Source organism: Typha latifolia, chromosome 3 (genome assembly GCF_019914945.1).
Source record: "Typha latifolia isolate L0001 chromosome 3, TyphaL0001v2, whole genome shotgun sequence".
In the NCBI taxonomy this organism is placed as follows: Eukaryota; Viridiplantae; Streptophyta; class Magnoliopsida; order Poales; family Typhaceae; genus Typha; species Typha latifolia.
The window spans coordinates 16,807,749-16,826,357 of NC_133088.1; the positions used below are offsets into that span (position 1 = coordinate 16,807,749).

Consider the following 18,609-nt stretch of genomic DNA (forward strand, 5'->3'; position numbering starts at 1 on the left):
GCACAAAAGATGTAAAACTTTGCAATTATTCAACTTTTATTTCTTTTATCATCGGTAGATGAAAAACTTTAATTGATATCAATAAAATTTTATAGAATCACCGTATATATTTATTTTATATAAGTAATTTTATAATTTTGGCGCCCGGTAAAGGATAGACACATGCATCCTCTTGAATAATTTAATTGTACCACTAGATTCTCTCGATTAGACTCTTGGTTAAAAAATATTAAAAGAATTGACTAACTAATTGAATAGATAAAACTGTCATTAATTTCTCCTTTATCATTTCAAAGATTATGAAAGGAAAAGGAAGTTTCTATCTGTTGAATTAGTCAAAATTTTATGATTATTTCTATCGATGAATAAATATAGATTACTTCTATCAAAATATTGATAAATATGACATCATGATACATTTAAATAGTTTAAGGATTGTATATGTTTCTTTTCTTTTTCTTGATGTTTAGAGAGGTAAAAGATATAATTAACCCTAGTTTATCTGATGCTACTACGTGTCTAAGTGTGAGTTGTTTGGTTGTGTGTTCATGGCATCCACAGGTATTCATGCTATTAATATTCTGAAAGCGAGTGTTAATTCTTGAATTTGCTTTCGATGAGATGGCAGGTCGGCGGCATCACTCTCACTGAGAAGTGCTGCTCAGCTGATCCAGGCTCCAGAGGATCTTTTTCAACAGTTGAGTTTTTCTCAAATCCATCTACAGTGATGGCACTATGGTTGATCCGGACCCTGATGCAAAGTGGAGATGCCATTGCCTGCTTGCTGTATGTATATATATATATATATCTATGACAACTTAAGCTTGTGAATTCCCTATCGAAGGGCAATTGACAAATTATGCGAAAGATTAAGATGAAAAGAAGAAGAAGAAGAAGAAGAAGAAGAAGAAGTAAGAATTCAAGTGAGTAAATAGAGGGCTACAAGAAGTGACATTCACGTTTTAAGCTTCAGTGTTGCATTTAGTCCACCAATCCTAAGAGAGAGAGGGTTTATAAAGAAGTATAATTCTAGTGCCTAAGATGATATGGATACCCTGGGCTTGTTGACTTAAACTTCACCGTGGTGATCAGAACACAAGATCTCAGATCGCTGGTCGAAGCATCGCCATCGAGCAAATAAAATTAATTTGTCATTTGCCCTTCCACGAATTGTACCTGTGGCTTTGAAATCTGGGTATCTTTTCGCGGGCTTAACGAATTCAAGGACAGGTATTTGTCACAAAGATTGCTCTTATTTGGTGAGCACATGGGCAATCATCCCCTAATCCAATACTTGGATCTATTATTATTATTATTGTTGTTGTTTTTGATAATGATGTTGTTGTTATTATTATTATTGTTATCATTAAAATTAATCTCTCTCACTGGATTGTTGCACGGCTCCATTATCTGTTATTATTTAAACTAGATGGATGGGAAGAGCTAAAAACGTGCACAGAGGAAAATCTCTCTGCTTCTCTTCTTCCCACGAAGAAAATGCTGCAGGAAATACACTGGTCAGTAATCAAGGACGGTTATGGAATAATTGAAGCAATAAGAATAGAAAACGATGCTTGCTCGAGAACATTATCTTCTGCCGTCCTTTTAAAAGAGGAAATGGACGGCCTCTAAGAGCCTACCACCGAGAAGAGAGAGCTTTTCTTGTTGACGGCTACTTGCTCTTCAATCTATTTGACGTCGCTCACTATGCTATAGGTATGTGCCTGCTTTGTGAATTATGGTGCATGCAGAATGTTTGATGAAATGGTTCTGAGAAGAGTATGTAACTTCTGGTCTGATTTTACTGGTTTTGTGTATTCTTATCTTCCTCTTTCTTACTTTCGCTTTCTACCTAAGGATTGATATTGTTGTAATGTACTCATTCAGTCATTCTTTATTCATTGGTGGTGAAAGCAGTATGAGTATACGAAACAGGTAGGGATCGTAAATTGGGTAGTTTAACATGTACCCAAATATATGTTTCTCTCTCAATTAGAATTGAACTCTATTCTCGATCGGTAGTTTGATGGTTAGATTTAATGCCAGTTGAAGAACAGATTGCTATCTAGAAAAGCATTGATAAATTGCATAAGAGGGGTAAAAAAATACTATAGGGGAGTAAATAAGATTCTGGATATATCCCAAAGGCAAGTATCATAGAGTAGAAAAGTGTCATAAATGTGTTCCTAAAAAGTAAAAACACAGGAATGAATGATGCCAGTTCCTAACTTTCATGATATTTATGTGAGTGAAACTAGTAAGTACTATGTTTCAGTTTCAAGACAGTCTGCTATGTTTTACTCTTCCTTGCAGTTTCCACTTTTTAGACAACCTTGAATCCTTGATGTCAAAGGCAACTTGCTTGTATTCTGTGGAAAAGAGATTTCAGCATCCTATGAGATATCAATTATCAATCGTCTATCTGTATGCAACTGATTTCTGTTTATGCCATTTAAATTGGACTCTCCCTGTCTAGCTATTTATGAATACTATGTCAATGTTCTAATAAAATTTCGGTATTACAGAAAGTATTCGCTGACCCTCCCTGACTCCTAATCTTGCTTATGTTCCTCTTTTGTCAAACTGACTAGCTATTTGAAATTTCTTGTTTTACCATTTGAAATCATTTGTCATTCCACTAGGTTGATGTTCTCAGTTAGAAATTGTCAGCCTAGATAACCTATTAGGAAATGGCAGAAGCACAAAAGAATTTTCCTTTATTTGTCTTCACATGTTCCTATTATCTTCTTATGCTATTTATTTGCTTGATATAATTTTTTTTTCTTCTTGCAGTTTTGAGTGGTCAATACTCAACAGTATTTATAGATTCCTGTTAGTGTAGATTGTCAACCCAATAGCTCTCAAGACTCAAGGGTTCTTCTAATTGAAGGCTTTTGAAAAAAAATGGCATCCCAACGTCGAACATCAAAAAGTTACAAATCTTCCATAAACTATTGGTGGATTCCATTAGATAAACAATCCCTTGAACCAGATTCATTTCTTCCCAAGTCCATTTCTCATGGAAAAAACAGTGCACAGTCAGAAAGTAAGTTTCCTCACAGAAAAATGAGTACACAGCAGTTTGTATCAGCAGTTGCTGGGATCTGGGATTTTATTGGTCAGCCAGCAGTTCTTCGCACCAAGGAAAGCTTCAAATACCATGAGATTTGTCAGAAAGTAAGCACTACATACTACTCTAGTGACCAAAAAGAACAGCAATTAGCATCTGGCAGTTGTGAAACTATGGGAAATGATATCAAATATAAAAACTGTTCTCCATTGTCAGCAAAGTCGTCTTTTGAAGAGCTTAAAGAAATAAAGAAAGTATTACTCTTTGCCTCATGCAATAGGGATATCAGTAATTCTTTCATCTGGAAACATGTGCCGACTGATGGTACAGTTCCACATCTAAACTCATTTCAAACTGGTAAGGTTGAAAAAAGAGAGGCTTCTAATGAACTAGAAAGCCCTTCTGGAAGCACAAGTATGAAAACGGATTATCAGATGAAAGATCTGGTGATGGTGGAGGAGCGTGGAAAGGACGATATCACCATCAGCCAAAAAAACAACTATTCAGCTGACTTTTCTACCAGTATGAAGAATGGGAGTAATGCCACAAGCATTTGCCAAGACACTTCAAAGGATAACAATGTGAATCGAGAAAATTTTCAGCATGATAATTCTCTTGATCCGACGTATTCACTTCAATCAATCACAAGTACTAAAGAGGCCATCATAGTTTTGAGGAATCTGACCACCGGTCTAGACCTGGATTACAACATTGAACTCTTTACATCTACAGATTGCACTAATGCTCAGCAGAAAAATCAAACAGATTCTCATTCTATGGCTAGTAACCTGGCAGTAGAAAATTCTGCCAAGAAGGAACATTATGTTCATAAGAATGATGATTTCTTACATCAACATCAAGTTTTAGAGTGGTACTCTCCACATAGTTGGGCATCCATACAACAGAGACTCCATAATGCATTTGCCACAAATAGGAATGCTATGGCAGGAGCTTTGGCTGGAACTTTGGTTAGCCTTTGTCTACATCCTGTTGATACTGTTAAGACTGTAATCCAGGCTAACGGCACAAGTCAGAAATCTTTCTACGAAGTTCTCAGTCGTATCATAACTGAAAAGGGTAAAGTTCTAGCCAAAACTTTGTAGATTGTGAAATTTGGAGCTTACAGCTTGGAGCCATTGTAATTTCATGTTATCTTATTCCCTTTCTGTCTTTGAAATTATTTGGGAGTCTGAAGACTGTTAACTGTATAAAATATATGTTTACAGGTGTATTGGGGCTTTACCGTGGAATTGCTAGCAACATTACTTCTTCAGCACCAATATCTGCAATTTATACCTTTACCTATGAATCAGTCAAGGGAGCTCTTATACCTGTTCTGCCAAAGGTAGTTTCTCTCCTCACATTTCTCTAAGCTCCTCAATTTTTGGGGCAAATTTTAGGAAGACATGATTTACTTTCTCTTGGTTTGACTGTTTCTTCCTTTACAGGAGTACCATTCTTTAGCCCACTGCATCGCAGGTGGTTGTTCAAGTATAGCAACCTCATTTGTCTTTACTCCTAGTGAACGCATAAAGCAACAGATGCAAGTGGGTTCACAATATCAGAATTGCTGGTATGTGTTGTGTCTGTTACTCTCATCCTATACTTGGTAATACGCGAATATTTGGGGATCACCATTATTACTTCAACTCCTATAATAAAAGGGTGTTAAAATGCCACCAAAGTTACGAGGGTAAAGTGAGAAAGAAGGAACACCTTCATATTGCAGCAAAATCCAAGATCTTCTTAAGCCTTAGATTCTACAAGGTGTACTATAAAATAACGAGAACGAAAAGCTTATGGAATAATTCTCTAGCATTAATTTAATCTATGCCAACACTAAACTTACTGTTTTATGTTCTGTTTCTATCGGCAAGGTTGTTGGATGCAGTTTCTAATCAGTAGCTTAGAACTATTGCAGGTTCATACACTTCATATGCTTCATCCATAAAAGTTCCTATCTGTTGAACACTAATAAGAATCACGTGGTGTCAGGAATGCCTTGATTGGATGTGTGGAAAAGGGTGGTGTCACTTCACTGTATGACGGATGGTTTGCAGTTCTTTGTAGAAATATTCCACATTCTATCATTAAGGTACTTGGAATGTTTTATTCTTGCTTTTGTTTTACTTGGCAACTGTAAGGTGCATCAGTGTTGGCTCATCTGACTTGTAAAGACTTTATTCTTTCTGACCTTTATTTGATTTATTGCTCGTTAACAAAACCATAAGGATTTTAGAAATCTTACATACTAAACTTACTTGCAGTTCTACACCTATGAAAGGCTGAAGCAGATGATGTTGACATCAGCAGCACCTAATGGTAGTCTCAGTTCATGGCAAACAGTTAGTTCTCTATCCTTTGTTTTCAGGTTCTTATATTCTAGCTACAAAATCCTTTATCATCCTGAAGATAAAATCTCCTGTTCAACACAATTTGCAGTTATTTTCTCTATTACCTGGTTCTAAATCTTATTACATTTTCCAAAGATCTCATGTGGTATTTCCTAATTATTTTGTGATAAACCAATTTTGATTCAAGACAGCTTGTCATTTCTATTTCATGAAGAAACCGCATGTTAAGCCCACAGAATTCTAGAAATGACAGAAAATTTACATTCACTGGTAGTTATTTATTCAGAATAATGTACATTAATTTATTCTATTCATTCTGGTTGTATTGATTTAGTCTTAGAAGTTGTTTATGTTTGTATTTTAGAAATGAACCTAGCTTCTCACTTATACATAATCATCCTTCTCTTGACCTATGTCTAGAATGATTTGGATTTTGGACATCACTATTGGATTGCACAAGCTTAAATCTTGACATATAAGGCAGATCTGTCAAACTGACCGTCTAGCCTACTTCATCTTAGGTTCTTTTTGTTCCTCAAATTGATTTTTGTAGGGATTTGCTATCCTTTCTAGGAGAAATAAATTATTTAGTTGTAGCCAAACACCGAAAGTCTGCTTCATTATAGATCCCTCTCCATTTGGTGTATTTCTCTGCCAATTGCATATTGATGGGAAATTGTCTATGATGAGTAGCACTTAGTGAATCATCTGTGCCAGCTTAGTGCAGTAATGAATTGTGTTGCTATTAGGATCAAGTCTGCAAGATTAGATTACTCTGGCAGGGGTCAGCATTGACTTCTGTATATTCTGATCAAGTTTTCTTGATGACTAGCATATTTTGGAGCTATAAGCTTCTCCTCTTCTGTACCTTTTATGTTAAGGAGCAGATTTGCCAATGTTCTCAATTGCATTTAGTTTACATGATGTTGTTCTCCTTAGATCTGTCATTTATCAGTATCTGTGTTGATTGTTTAGAACTTTAGATTTGGATGATCACTGAAGTATTTTAGCAGAAGGACTCACTTGTTACATCTTTCCAGTTAGTATGTGGAGGCCTTGCTGGATCTACAGCTGCTCTTTTTACAACGCCCTTTGATGTCGTAAAGACAAGGTTACAGACACAGGTAAGTTTTATATGCAGCATTTTTTTTTCACCTGAAGTCAAGTTTACCTTTTCACCGATCTATGGCATACTTCTTTGACATTCACATCCTATTTTGCCTCAAGAATAAGTACCAAACCATCATCTTTAATTTTAATTTTGGATTTATTTATACGTAAAATTATTTAGTTGATCTGTTTCATGAGCCTGCAATGAGAGCACTAAATGCCTTGATGCATTGGAAATTAAGATGCTTAGTTGATGTGGATCTGGCTTTAGGAGTCATGTTCCTTTTAGATCTTGTCTATGCTTACAGCAAAGTTGAATTGTGATTCTTTTACGAATACTGTTTATCAGCTCGAGATGTCAACAATTTTTACCTATATTCAACCTGATCTGTTCTTTGAAATAGCATCAAGTTCATGATTCAGATCTTATAATGGTCAACCATTGATGCTTTTGGGTTCAGATTTTCATAGTGTTGGCTCTGGATTTTGCCCTGCAATTACTTCTGTTACCATGACAGACAATAACCAAGCCTTTAGTCCCAATTAGTTGGTAGTGGACGTTGCTAGTTGCCAGTTGCATGAGATGCTGTTTTCTGCTTCTAATTCATGATGCTGTGCAGGCTCCAGGCACTCTTGGCAAGTATTATGGAGTCTTTCATGCGCTTCAAGAAATTACCAAGCAAGAGGGTTTGCAGGGTCTCTATAGGTATCATTTAGTTGAGTGGTTCTGATTGTCTTACTGAGTTATTCCTGCAAAATCACTTCTGACCTTTCAAACTATTTAATTGCTGAATTACTTCAATTATGATTTTTGTAACTGTATTTACTCAGAAAGTCAAGTAATTGGTGGATAACTTATGATGTGAGCCTACTCACTGTTTTCAGGGGCTTGGTTCCGAGGTTGGCAATGTATGTATTGCAAGGAGCCATCTTCTTTGCATCTTATGAGTTTCTGAAAGCTGTTCTTTCTTTAGATGTTCCAAAATTTCCAGCTAAATTCATTGAGAATGAACAAGAGGCAGATGATACTGTGCAACTGAGTACACATAAATTGCATTCCTAGACAGGGGTCATGCACTATTACCGTAACCAAGGATTCTTTGGAGTCAATTCACTTTGATGGCATAGATATACAACATCTTGCCATGAAGAAATGGGCAAGGCTGCGGATAATAAATGATGGTTTGAAATGTTATCCCCTATTTGGGTTGATTTTGTAATTCCCTTGATTTTTATAATAGAATTTAAGGCATCTTAGTGCATATCCTTGTTTTCTCTTCTTTTTATAATTGTGATTCTTTTTTAAGTATTATTTAAGTTTTTCTTGTTTGATCGAGCGAGACAGACAGTTCTTATTGCTTTCAGTTCGATTCGCCAGTGTACTTATTCCTTTCCCAAGTTGGAATTCAGACCTGAGCACAGATAAAGAACAAACGCAAGGCGCAGGAATCATATCCAGCAGCAATCCTTCATCTCTTTTGACATGTTTAACTTGTGTTTGTTTATGTTTGCTTTGGCAAGGAAGATAAGTTTGTTACATATAACACTCAGGTTAAAAGCAGAAAGAACTCTCTTTAGCTTCTGTCTTCGTGATGCAGTTTCTTATTTATTTCAAGATTTCAGAAGCACAAAATTTCAGGATATATTCTGTGGAAGAAATTCCAGTCTTTCATTTCTACACAAAATTTTTCCGCTGCTGTTTGAAAAACTGACTTTTTTCTTTCAACGATCTAGTCAGGAGGCACTTCGTACTATTTTTAATATAAAGAGAAAAATTTAGCTGTAATTTACCAAGTAAAGGTTGCTAATATAATTCAGATCCCCTTTCTCATCCATAATTTCCTGAGACTTGAGTAAATCTATCCGGTGAATAAGACAAGCATTTAAAGCCACAGTTCCTTACGAGCATTACTTCTCAGCAGGTACATAGCTATAAGCACCCATTATTTCTCAAACAATCTAGTCAAGTGGCAAAACAAACAAACAGTATCATAAAATTTGAGTATCATTATCAAAAAGATGGAAAGAATCGAGCTGCAAGAATCTCACTGAGAATTTGACAAAAAAGACATGTCTTACAGTAGGCAACGCTAAGCTAATGAGAAACACGACAGAACAATAATGACAACAAAGGCTATGCAAAGTCGATTTCGAAAAGGAAAACCTGAAGACAGTTCACAAGAACTTAACAATTGCTTTCATCAGGACTGATGCATCAACTACCCAGTCCAGATGGTACAAATGGTACATTTAATACACATTTTGAATTTCTCAATATACATCAGGGGGCTTTCAAACATAACACAACAGTTTCACAATGTTATAGTTTTCTTGTGAAAACAGGATGTATCTTTATGTTACACTGTTCAAGTTTTTCTATCTTTGCAATACATTCATTCATTCGCTTCAATATAATGGGCATTGCAGCAATGTTGCTAGCAGTTTTGGCTCGGAAAGTATCTAATTTTTCGAGCATTCTTTGATCAGGTTCTGCAAGTGATGCCCCATCATTCTGTCCAGATTGTTCCCAGGCTTCTGCAGATTAAATGCAAAGCATTAATTGTTGGCACTGAGAAACTAAATAACCAAAACAAACCATTTCCAAAGTGGACTCAGGAAATTTGCTAAGCACACTGCTGTGATGCGAAGTCATTGAGAACATCCAATATATTTATAATTACCAAAAATAAGGTGTCTCTAAAATACCACGATAGCAGATAATCGATGTAATCACAAGCTGATATAGTGCTATTTAATTGACCAGGAGTCAGTGCTATGCATTTTGATCAACATTACAAAATATCAGCTCTCAGACTAAGTTGTTCTATCAAGTAGCTCTGGCTGCTGTACACCAGTCCAAAGTCTATTATAAGTCGACAGGTAGACATTATTTGTAAAATTATCTCCACATACTTATGCAGGGTAATTACAAGCAAAAAAGAAGAAGATAAAATTACCCCTAAATGATTTTCATATGCTCATAAGTCGACAGGCAGACATTATTTGTAAAATTATCTCCACAAACTTATACAGGGTAATTACAAGCAAAAAAAGAAGATAAAATTACCCCTAAATGATTTTCATATGCTCATAGTAGAATTGCATTCAAGTGGAAAGCATGTATTATTTAATTTGTCTTCCAGCAAAGATAGGGAGAAGGGGATTACATCATTCTTTGTAAAGTTAAGAACTAGAACGAAGTAGAACAACTTAAGATACAATGACATGCAAAAAATGAACCAATGAGGCAAGGGGGGCACAATCTGACTTTAGATGAAGATCTCAGCTAACATGAATATCTGACTTTTGATGGAGGATAGGAAAACCTTGTTCCCAATTTCGTCGTTTGAACTGTAATGATAAAGTTACTGTGGGAATATAAGGGCACAGAAAGTAGCAAAGTTGCAAAAGCATCATTCTTCACATATAATATAATAACCTAGATACTAATACAATGTTCTGAGCTACATTACTAGTATATTAGTTCCTAACCCACCAATAACCACACAATTCATCCAGCGAAGGTCATTGGTAACAAACCATACATAATTCCATCATAAGGTCATTCTTATACTCCAAAATCCACATAGCACGGATTGTGATGATGTATTGTATCTGAGATCAATTTCATAAAGGTCTTGACCCTAAAAAACCGAACACAATCAGCCAAAGATCTCAAACAGAATTATAAAGCTACGATTTTTCTAATGCATCTCTACCCGCAATGCACTTATCAAAGCCTTCACCAAACAAAAGATAATCTGACGCACCACCTCCTTGAAACGAAACCCTAACAAGGAAAACAAGGATTTGGACCAAAGGGAACATACCGGCGACCAGGTCACCGCTCACTCCGGCTTGGGCGGAGCGATCCAAGAGAGAAGAGACACCCACAACCTGAGGTGGAAGATGCGGCCTCTGCGAGACGAGGCTCGCGGAGAGGCCCTCTAGGAGGCGATCTGGGATGGTCCTCCGGTACTCGAGAATCCTACGGCCCATTTCGCTCACCTCCCGCTCGAGCTCGCGGATCCCCACCACCACCACCTCCTCCTCCTCCTCCTCTCCTTCGTCCTCCGCTTCCACCGACTTCCTCTTGCGTAGGGTTGGGGCTTCCCTCTGCGAATTGGTCGGCATCATTTTGGACGAGAGCAAACCCTATAGAGCTCTAGCTCTCGAACGACACGGAGATAGAGAGAGCGGCAGAGCTATCAAGCAAGACCGGGCTGGGCCGATCAAAGCCCATTATTATAGACCGGCTAAGAGTTTGGATCTAGTAGGCCTATATACATATATCATATCTTATAGTTCCATGGGCCCACTTATTGACTAAAATCTACTACGTGATCCAACCATTCTATGAGCCCACCTCTGGCTCACATGATTACAAACAAAAAAGATTCCCTTTTAGCTACACAACAAACCACGACGCGGCCTGTGGACCTCCTCCCCCTCCCATCACCGATCCAGATCAGAGTCGTACATCGCAAATCCGACGCCACCTGTGCCATCTCCACATGCCTCCCATGTTCTCGGCCTGGCCCCCACCTCACCTTGCTGTCTTTATGACCAGTTCTTTCGACCATCATCTTATCATCTAACATCAGAGCGCATGCTTTGCCCAACACTCCACGCCTAACTCCTTCCACTTATATTCCAAGTCTTATATCTCTCTCTTTCTCTCTCTCTCTCTCTCTATCAAAAGGGAAGGGTGAAAGGAGGAGATGGAGGAGGACGAAGGAGTGCAGGAAAGGCATTGCATCTTCTCATGCTGGAGGCGAATCCGTTTGTCGTCGCTGTGGCGAAAGCTGACGCGGTATCAGAGCGAGCGTCGTCGGAGAGGTAAGCTGTTGGTCAAGAGGGGTAATTTCAATTACGATCCCTTGAGCTATGCGCAAAATTTTGACGAGGGTTTACTGGAGGAGGACGAGGAGGGGAGATTTCATCGCAACTTCTCGTCGAGGTTCGCCGCCATCGGCAATTCGTCGAGCATAAAACCTGAAGGAAAATAGGAAGTGAATTGAACACACGCATGTGTTTGATATGTAATTGGGGATGAGGTCATAAGTGTATATATGTTATTACCAAGTACTGTGAATTTTGTTTCTTTGATGCTGCATTTGTACGCAAATCCTACATCAACTATACGTAGTATTAGTATATATTTTATCGCGTATATTGCGGCATCTGAATTATATATACAAGAGCTGATACAGGTATATATAGTTATATAAAATTCGCTCCTTTTTTTTATCAGTACGAAAGTTAGTGGACACTTGAGGATCATAATTGGATCTCATAAATTTCTGTTTTATAATTAGTCTGGATGTTCCAATGATGTCTCTTAATTGTTAAGCATTTGGAAGTTACTTATGACATAGAGATTATAATTATCATTGTCGAATGTAGTCTTGTAGTCTAGTATAATTGTATGCCAATCAATAATTGGTTTACTATATATAGCTAGATCTCATATTTACTCATTAATTTTTTATAATTTATGAGCTTAGCCTCCTACAATTTATGACTTTAAAACTTACGACTCTTTGATTTCTAACAAATCTCGGCCAATTTCTAACAACCCGTTACAAATTTACACATGGAGATATACGATTTCTCATTAAGAATAAAGAATTCGACTTGTCCTCATCTGACAGTTTATGATTCAATTGGAATGCCATAGAAGTCTTTATTATCTCTCAAAAGGAATTTTATACGATGCTGGAGAATATAACAACAAATTCGTGTGGCGATGAACTCATATTGCTCGTCTTCTTTATATATAAGTTTTGATCAAAACATGCAACTGCTGAGAAATAATAACTGTTGACGGTTGGCTCAATATTTTGCACCACCCATGAGTAGCAACCTTTCCATCTTAGACCCAACCCAAGTTTAGCAATACAGAGTATACGTGTATTAAATACACTACCCTCCTCAAAATATCATCTTGTGAGCTAACCTACGTTCATCTCATCTCTCCGATGGATACTCGAGGGCTCACCCTATCCCTCTTCCTCCTCTTGTCGAGTCTTTCCAATGTATTTGGTGACGATATAAAGAACTACGTCGTCATCCTTCGCCATTTAGCTAATGCGAACATCTCTAACAACGACAACCGGGACAAATGGCACGCCTCGTTATTGTCGAAGTCCCTTACGGGAACTGATCACGAGCTCCCATCGTCCGACCGGCTCATCTATTCCTACCGCGATGTGGTGAACGGCTTCGCCGCTCGGCTGACCGAGAAGGAGGTGGAGGAGATGGCGAAGAACGCGTGGTTCGCGTACGCCATCCCTAGCAGCACGTACGAGTTGATGACAACCTATAGCCCTAGGTTCTTGGGTCTAAGCGGCGTCGGCGGCGTGTGGAACGAGTCGTCGAACATGGGGGAAGGGGTGATCGTTGGGATCATAGATTCTGGTATTAAATCCGACCACCCGTCGTTCAATGACACTTGGATGCCGACACCACCCTCCAGATGGAGAGGCCGTTGCGACTTCCAAAGGTGCAAATCAAAACTCCTTAAGTATAGATGCGTGCATGTAGTTGATATGAAATTTGTTAAAGTAATACGTACTAATTAAAGCAGGCACGCATCTATGTGCTCACTCGTAATTAATAAAGGTGCAACAACAAGCTGATCGGAGGGCAGGCGTTCAACAATGGGTCATCCGAGGCTCGACAGAATCCGGAGGATGTGGATGGGCACGGGACGCACGTTGCCAGCACCGCGGCCGGCGCGTTCGTACGGGAAGCGAGCTATTACGGCATGGCTAACGGGGTTGCCTCCGGGATGGCTCCCCGCGCGCACCTAGCGATGTACAGAGCCTGCGGCGAAAGCGGGTGCATGGACACGGATATAATGGCCGCGGTCGAGAGCGCCGTTCAAGACGGCGTCGACGTGCTCTCCATATCCATGGGAATGCACTCAGCTCCATTTTACAAGGATATCGTGGCGATCGCCACGTTCTATGCTATCAATGGAGGAGTCTTCGTATGCTGCTCCGCCGGGAACGATGGGCCCAAACGTAATACTCTCAAAAACGAGGCGCCATGGGTTCTAACCGTGGCGGCGAGCACCACCGACAGGCGCTTCGTATCGACGGTCAAACTCGGCAATGGACTCGAATTCGACGGCCAGACCATATTCCAGCCAGGTAATTATGTGCCGCAGATGATGCCTTTGGTGTACGCCGGCGACCACGGAATGCCGAAATGCGGAACCGGATCCCTGAACGATTTTAATGTTACTGGGAAGATCGTGCTCTGCGAGGTCGGTGGCGGAGATGGAGAGATCCTCATCGATTCGGGTGCAGCTGCCGTGATCTTTATAAACTACGAAATATATGGGTACAGCACTAGGGCGGATCCCACCGAGATCCCGACGTCGAACGTCGCGTATGCTGATGGCACCAAGATCGTGGCCTACATCCGTTCAACCGCAAACCCGACAGCAACGTTGATCTTCAAAGGCATGCTGCCGCACGCGCCGTGGTCGCCGGCGGTCAGCCCCTTCTCCTCGAGAGGGCCGAGCATTCAGAGCCCCGGGATTCTTAAGCCAGACATCACCGGCCCTGGTGAAAACATCCTCGCCGCGTCACATAAAATGCTCATTGAGTCTTGGGACTATTCCACGACAATCTTCAAAGTTATGTCTGGCACATCTATGTCGACGCCGCACTTATGCGGTATCGCGGCGTTGATCAGGAAAGCTCATCCGGACTGGTCACCAGCGGCGGTCAAGTCCGCGATCATCACGACAGCCGATGTCGTAAACCACGACGGGAAGCCGATCGTCGACGAAACCCGCCGCCCTGCAAGTTATTTCGCGATGGGCGCTGGCCATGTCAATCCTCGGAAAGCGTTGGACCCCGGGCTGGTTTATGACCTTGCTCCCGAGGACTACATCCCTTACCTCTGCGGCTTGGGTTATAACGACGATCAAGTATCGCCCATCATCCATCCCCGGCCTCCGGCAAAATGCTCGCAAGTGAAGAAGATTACTGCTAGCGAGCTCAACTACCCGTCAATCTCCGTTTTTCTCCCGGAGAAGTCTAACACGTCAGTGAGTTTAACCCGGGTGGTAACAAACGTTGGCGAAGCTCGATCCTCGTACTGGCTAGAGATTAATCCACCGGAAGGAGTGTCAGTGCGCGTAGTGCCGACGAAATTAACGTTCAATCATGTGAATCAGAAGAAGACCTTCACGATTTCCTTCGAAAGAATCGATGGTGGCGGCCGCAAGACGGTGGAAGGGCACTTTAAGTGGGTGTCAAAGCGGCGTGTCGTCCGAAGCCCAATTTCCATCGCTTTGTACTAGAATCGCTAAATATCTTGAATCGAGAGCATCGTGATTCGGGTTAAGGTTCTTCCTGCCATGCTTCTTAATTTGTTACTTAGAATTTGGAACTAATGAGTTCTCAATGTCGGATGGAGTATTGGAGTCTTGGCACCTTTTTTGTGAGCAATTGTATGCCCACACAGTCCCTTAACTAAAATTTCAGCAATTAAGATTATTGAAAGCTTTGATACGACTTTATTTTTAATATTATAGGTATGTTTGGTTGATAAGGAGTGGAGGGAAGAAAGCGGTGAAATTTATAATAATTTTTTAAATAAGTAATTAAGGCTCATTAATATTTAGAAAAATAGAAGTGTTAAATAAAAATAATAATATATAAAAATATGAAAACTATTATTTTAAATTTTTAATAAAAAATTAATAAATTTAGGAAAGTGGAGAAAATAAATTACAGCCCTAGTTTTTTTCATTCAAACACCGCAAAATAATTTACTTATAAAATTTTTGTTTGCCAAATACATCATAGAGAGAGAGGATAAATAACACAACGAACTATGAAAAATACGGAGAAAAATAGACGAGAATAATTTATGAGAAGGAAAAAATTATTCCAAATCTCACGTTAAAATTATTCTCATATAACTAAAATATATGACTCTTTGACTTCTAACGACTATTAACGACCTGCATTTCCACTTAAAATAATGAGTTATATTTCTTTCAACATAGATATGGGATATCCAATTTATAATTGAGATATTATATAGGAGGTAGAAATGGAATTATGAATTCAGGAAAATAGCTAGGCACAACTTTTTTTAAATGAAAATAAAATTTTATAAAGTAATTGGGACACTAGAATGTCTAGCGAGGCTAAAATAATAAATAATAATAATAAGATTTTCTTTATGTACCGGTATACAATCTCTATTATATGCAAGTCCAGGCTGGAGGGTGTTTGGCCTAATACAATTTAAGCCACTCACGGAACGGAAGGTTCGATCTCAGACCTCGCTAAGTTTAGCAATACCCACAAGAATTTAATAAACGTACGTCTTCTTCCTTGTAAAATTCTATTGGAAGTTGGAAGGGGGAGATGCCTTCGTCCTCTTCAATGCGGCTCTCCCTTTGCCTTTCCTTCTTCCTCTATACCTCCGCGCTCCTCTTCGCCAACCTTGTCAATGCGTTAGGTGACGACGCCGGCCAACTGAAGAATTACATCATCCTCGTTCGGCATCCTCCCGACGTGGACGTCACCAGCCACGATGACCGAGTTAACTTATACGCATCTCTCATCTCGAACTCTCTCACTACCGACGATGATTCACAGGACGACATCATCCCATCCGACCGGATTTTCTACACCTATAGCGAGGTGGCGAACGGCTTCGCTGCACGGCTGATGGAGAAGGAGGTGGAGGAGATATCCAAGAAGGAGTGGTTCGTCTCCGCCATCCCCGATCGCATCTTCAAACTGATGACCACCCACACCCCAAAGTTTTTAGGTCTACCTATGAGGCATCATGGTGTATGGAACGAGTCACACATGGGGAAGGGGATGATCATTGCGGTTCTGGACACCGGCATCAGGCCGGATCATCCGTCCTTCGACGACAAGGGCATGCCGCCACCGCCGCGGAAGTGGAGGGGACGCTGCGATTTCAAGAGGTGTGTACATATATATAGTCGATACTATCAAATTTGACCGAACTTCTAAATTACCGTTAACAAAAAAAATGTCAAGGGTATTTTTAAAAGACAAATAAAGGAGACAAGTTTAGGTCTTAGATACTATTTTGTTAGAGATTGATCACAAAGTGTGATATGAATATAATAGCTCGAAGTTTTGAGAGTTAATCGCAAAATCAGGGTGTTATTTGATTACATTTCCCTATTTGAGTAGATGATACTTGGTACGAGACTAAGCATCGTATATGGTCGAGTGACTGTAGGTGCAACAACAAGCTGATCGGGGCTCGGACGTTCGTAAGGTCGATGGTGACTAACTCGACGGCCACTATTCCACCTTATGATGTGGAAGGGCACGGGACCCACACGGCGAGCACGGCCGCTGGGGCATTCGTACGGAACGCGGCCGTCTTCGGCAACGCGAAGGGGGTCGCTTCCGGGATGGCACCACGCGCACACTTGGCGGTGTACAAGGTGTGCTCCCCGGACGTTGGGTGCTTAATGACTGACATGACCGCCGGGATGGACGCCGCGATCCACGACGGTGCTGATGTGCTCTCTCTCTCAATAGGAGGACCGTCGGTGCCTTTCTACGAGGACTTTTCCGCCGCCAGCGCGTTCCACGCTATAGCAAAAGGAGTCTTCGTCAGCTTCGCCGGCGGGAACGACGGGCCCGGATCTAGAACCCTCTCCAACGAGGCTCCGTGGGTCCTAACCGTGGCGGCGAGCACCATGGACAGGCGCATCGTGTCGACCGTCAAACTTGGCAACGGACTCGAAGTCGACGGCGAATCCTTGTACCAGCCCAAGAACCTTACGATGGAGATGCTGCCTCTGGTGTTCGCCAGCGACAGCCGCAATCCAAAGGCCTCGTACTGCGTCAACGGGTCGTTCGATGGAACATTCGACGTCCGCGGAAAGATCGTGGTCTGCATGCGCGGCATCAACGGTAGAATAGAGAAAGGAGGCGTGGTGCGCGCCGCGGGTGGAGCCGGGATGATATTAATGAACGAGCCGGAAGAAGGGTACAGCACACTGGCGGATGCCCACGTCCTCCCGGCTTCGCATGTCGCGTACGCCGACAGCACCAAGATCATGGACTACATCCACTCAACACCGAAGCCGACTGCGATGTTCGTCTTCAAAGGCACGGTCATGCACGTACCATCGTCTCCGGCGATCACGTCGTTCTCCTCACGAGGGCCGAGCGTCCAAAGCCCCGGGATCCTTAAGCCGGACATCACTGGCCCCGGCGTGAACGTCCTCGCCGCATGGCCTGAGTCTGTCGAGACGCCTATATGGAGTCACAAGACGAAGAATTTCAACGTGATCTCCGGCACGTCCATGTCGACGCCGCACCTCGCAGGTATCGCCGCGCTGATCAAGGAAGTTCACCCGAATTGGTCGCCGGCGGCAATCAAGTCCGCGATCATGACGACCTCCTATCTGACAGCCCACGACGGGAAGCTGATCCGCGACGAGAGAGACCTCCCCGCAGACTACTACGCGACGGGCGCCGGCCACGTCAATCCTCCGAAAGCCATCGATCCGGGGCTGGTTTACGACATCACCCCCAACGAGTACATCGGTTACCTCTGCGGATTGCAGTACACGGACGTCCAACTTGGCGCCATCGTCCATCGCGATTCTTCTACTGTAAACTGTTCGGCCTTGAGGAAGATTTCCGAAAGCCAGCTCAACTACCCGGCGATCGTAGTATCCCTTGCCGACAATTTGAAGAACCCAGTGAGGATAGTCCGGACGGCGACGAACGTTGGAGAGGCTCCGGCCACATACTTGCCGGTAATCGATGTGCCAAAAGGTGTGTCAGTGAGCGTGAAGCCGAAAATTTTGACGTTCAAGTATGCGAATCAGAAGAAGAGTTTCGTTCTTTACTTCAAACGAAGCGGTGGTGTCCCCGGCACGGTACAAGGCCAGTTGAAGTGGGTGTCACAAAAGTACGTCGTCAGAAGCCCAATCTCCATTAACTTCCAATAAAATTTCTACGAGTACTGTGATTGGGAATTCTTCATAAGGTGTTCCGGTTATTATTAACTATATACTGGTGACATATTTGAATTCAG

The 18,609-nt window shown here is 41.3% G+C and overlaps 4 protein-coding genes across 5 annotated transcripts; 3 read left to right on the top strand and 1 right to left on the bottom strand.

Annotated features, from left to right (window-relative positions):
* Window positions 1-826: 826 nt before the first annotated feature.
* On the top strand, window positions 827-7,796 carry LOC140785121 (uncharacterized). Of its 2 annotated transcripts, XM_073132862.1 has the most exons (10): window positions 827-1,230; window positions 1,430-1,716; window positions 2,794-4,147; window positions 4,297-4,415; window positions 4,519-4,643; window positions 5,066-5,165; window positions 5,338-5,415; window positions 6,465-6,548; window positions 7,155-7,240; window positions 7,420-7,796. In XM_073132862.1, the coding sequence occupies exons 3-10, from the start codon at window positions 2,905-2,907 to the stop codon at window positions 7,595-7,597; spliced, it is 2,013 nt and encodes a 670-aa protein (XP_072988963.1). In that variant the 5' UTR covers window positions 827-1,230; window positions 1,430-1,716; window positions 2,794-2,904; the 3' UTR covers window positions 7,598-7,796. The 2 variants fall into 2 exon arrangements, with proteins under 2 accessions (XP_072988963.1, XP_072988964.1); XM_073132863.1 differs by lacking the exons at window positions 7,155-7,240; window positions 7,420-7,796 and having other exon boundaries at window positions 5,338-5,441.
* An 860-nt stretch (window positions 7,797-8,656) lies between these two features.
* LOC140785371 (uncharacterized) lies at window positions 8,657-11,441 on the bottom strand. The gene is made up of 2 exons (XM_073133256.1): window positions 10,365-11,441; window positions 8,657-9,069 (listed from the first exon to the last, which is right to left on the bottom strand). The coding sequence occupies exons 1-2, from the start codon at window positions 10,669-10,671 to the stop codon at window positions 8,855-8,857; spliced, it is 522 nt and encodes a 173-aa protein (XP_072989357.1). The 5' UTR covers window positions 10,672-11,441; the 3' UTR covers window positions 8,657-8,854.
* A 1,062-nt stretch (window positions 11,442-12,503) lies between these two features.
* On the top strand, window positions 12,504-15,020 carry LOC140784820 (subtilisin-like protease 4). The gene is made up of 2 exons (XM_073132397.1): window positions 12,504-13,039; window positions 13,159-15,020. The coding sequence occupies exons 1-2, from the start codon at window positions 12,516-12,518 to the stop codon at window positions 14,852-14,854; spliced, it is 2,220 nt and encodes a 739-aa protein (XP_072988498.1). The 5' UTR covers window positions 12,504-12,515; the 3' UTR covers window positions 14,855-15,020.
* A 907-nt stretch (window positions 15,021-15,927) lies between these two features.
* LOC140784628 (subtilisin-like protease) lies at window positions 15,928-18,608 on the top strand. The gene is made up of 2 exons (XM_073132125.1): window positions 15,928-16,504; window positions 16,789-18,608. The coding sequence occupies exons 1-2, from the start codon at window positions 15,933-15,935 to the stop codon at window positions 18,521-18,523; spliced, it is 2,307 nt and encodes a 768-aa protein (XP_072988226.1). The 5' UTR covers window positions 15,928-15,932; the 3' UTR covers window positions 18,524-18,608.
* The last annotated feature ends 1 nt before the right edge of the window (window position 18,609 follows it).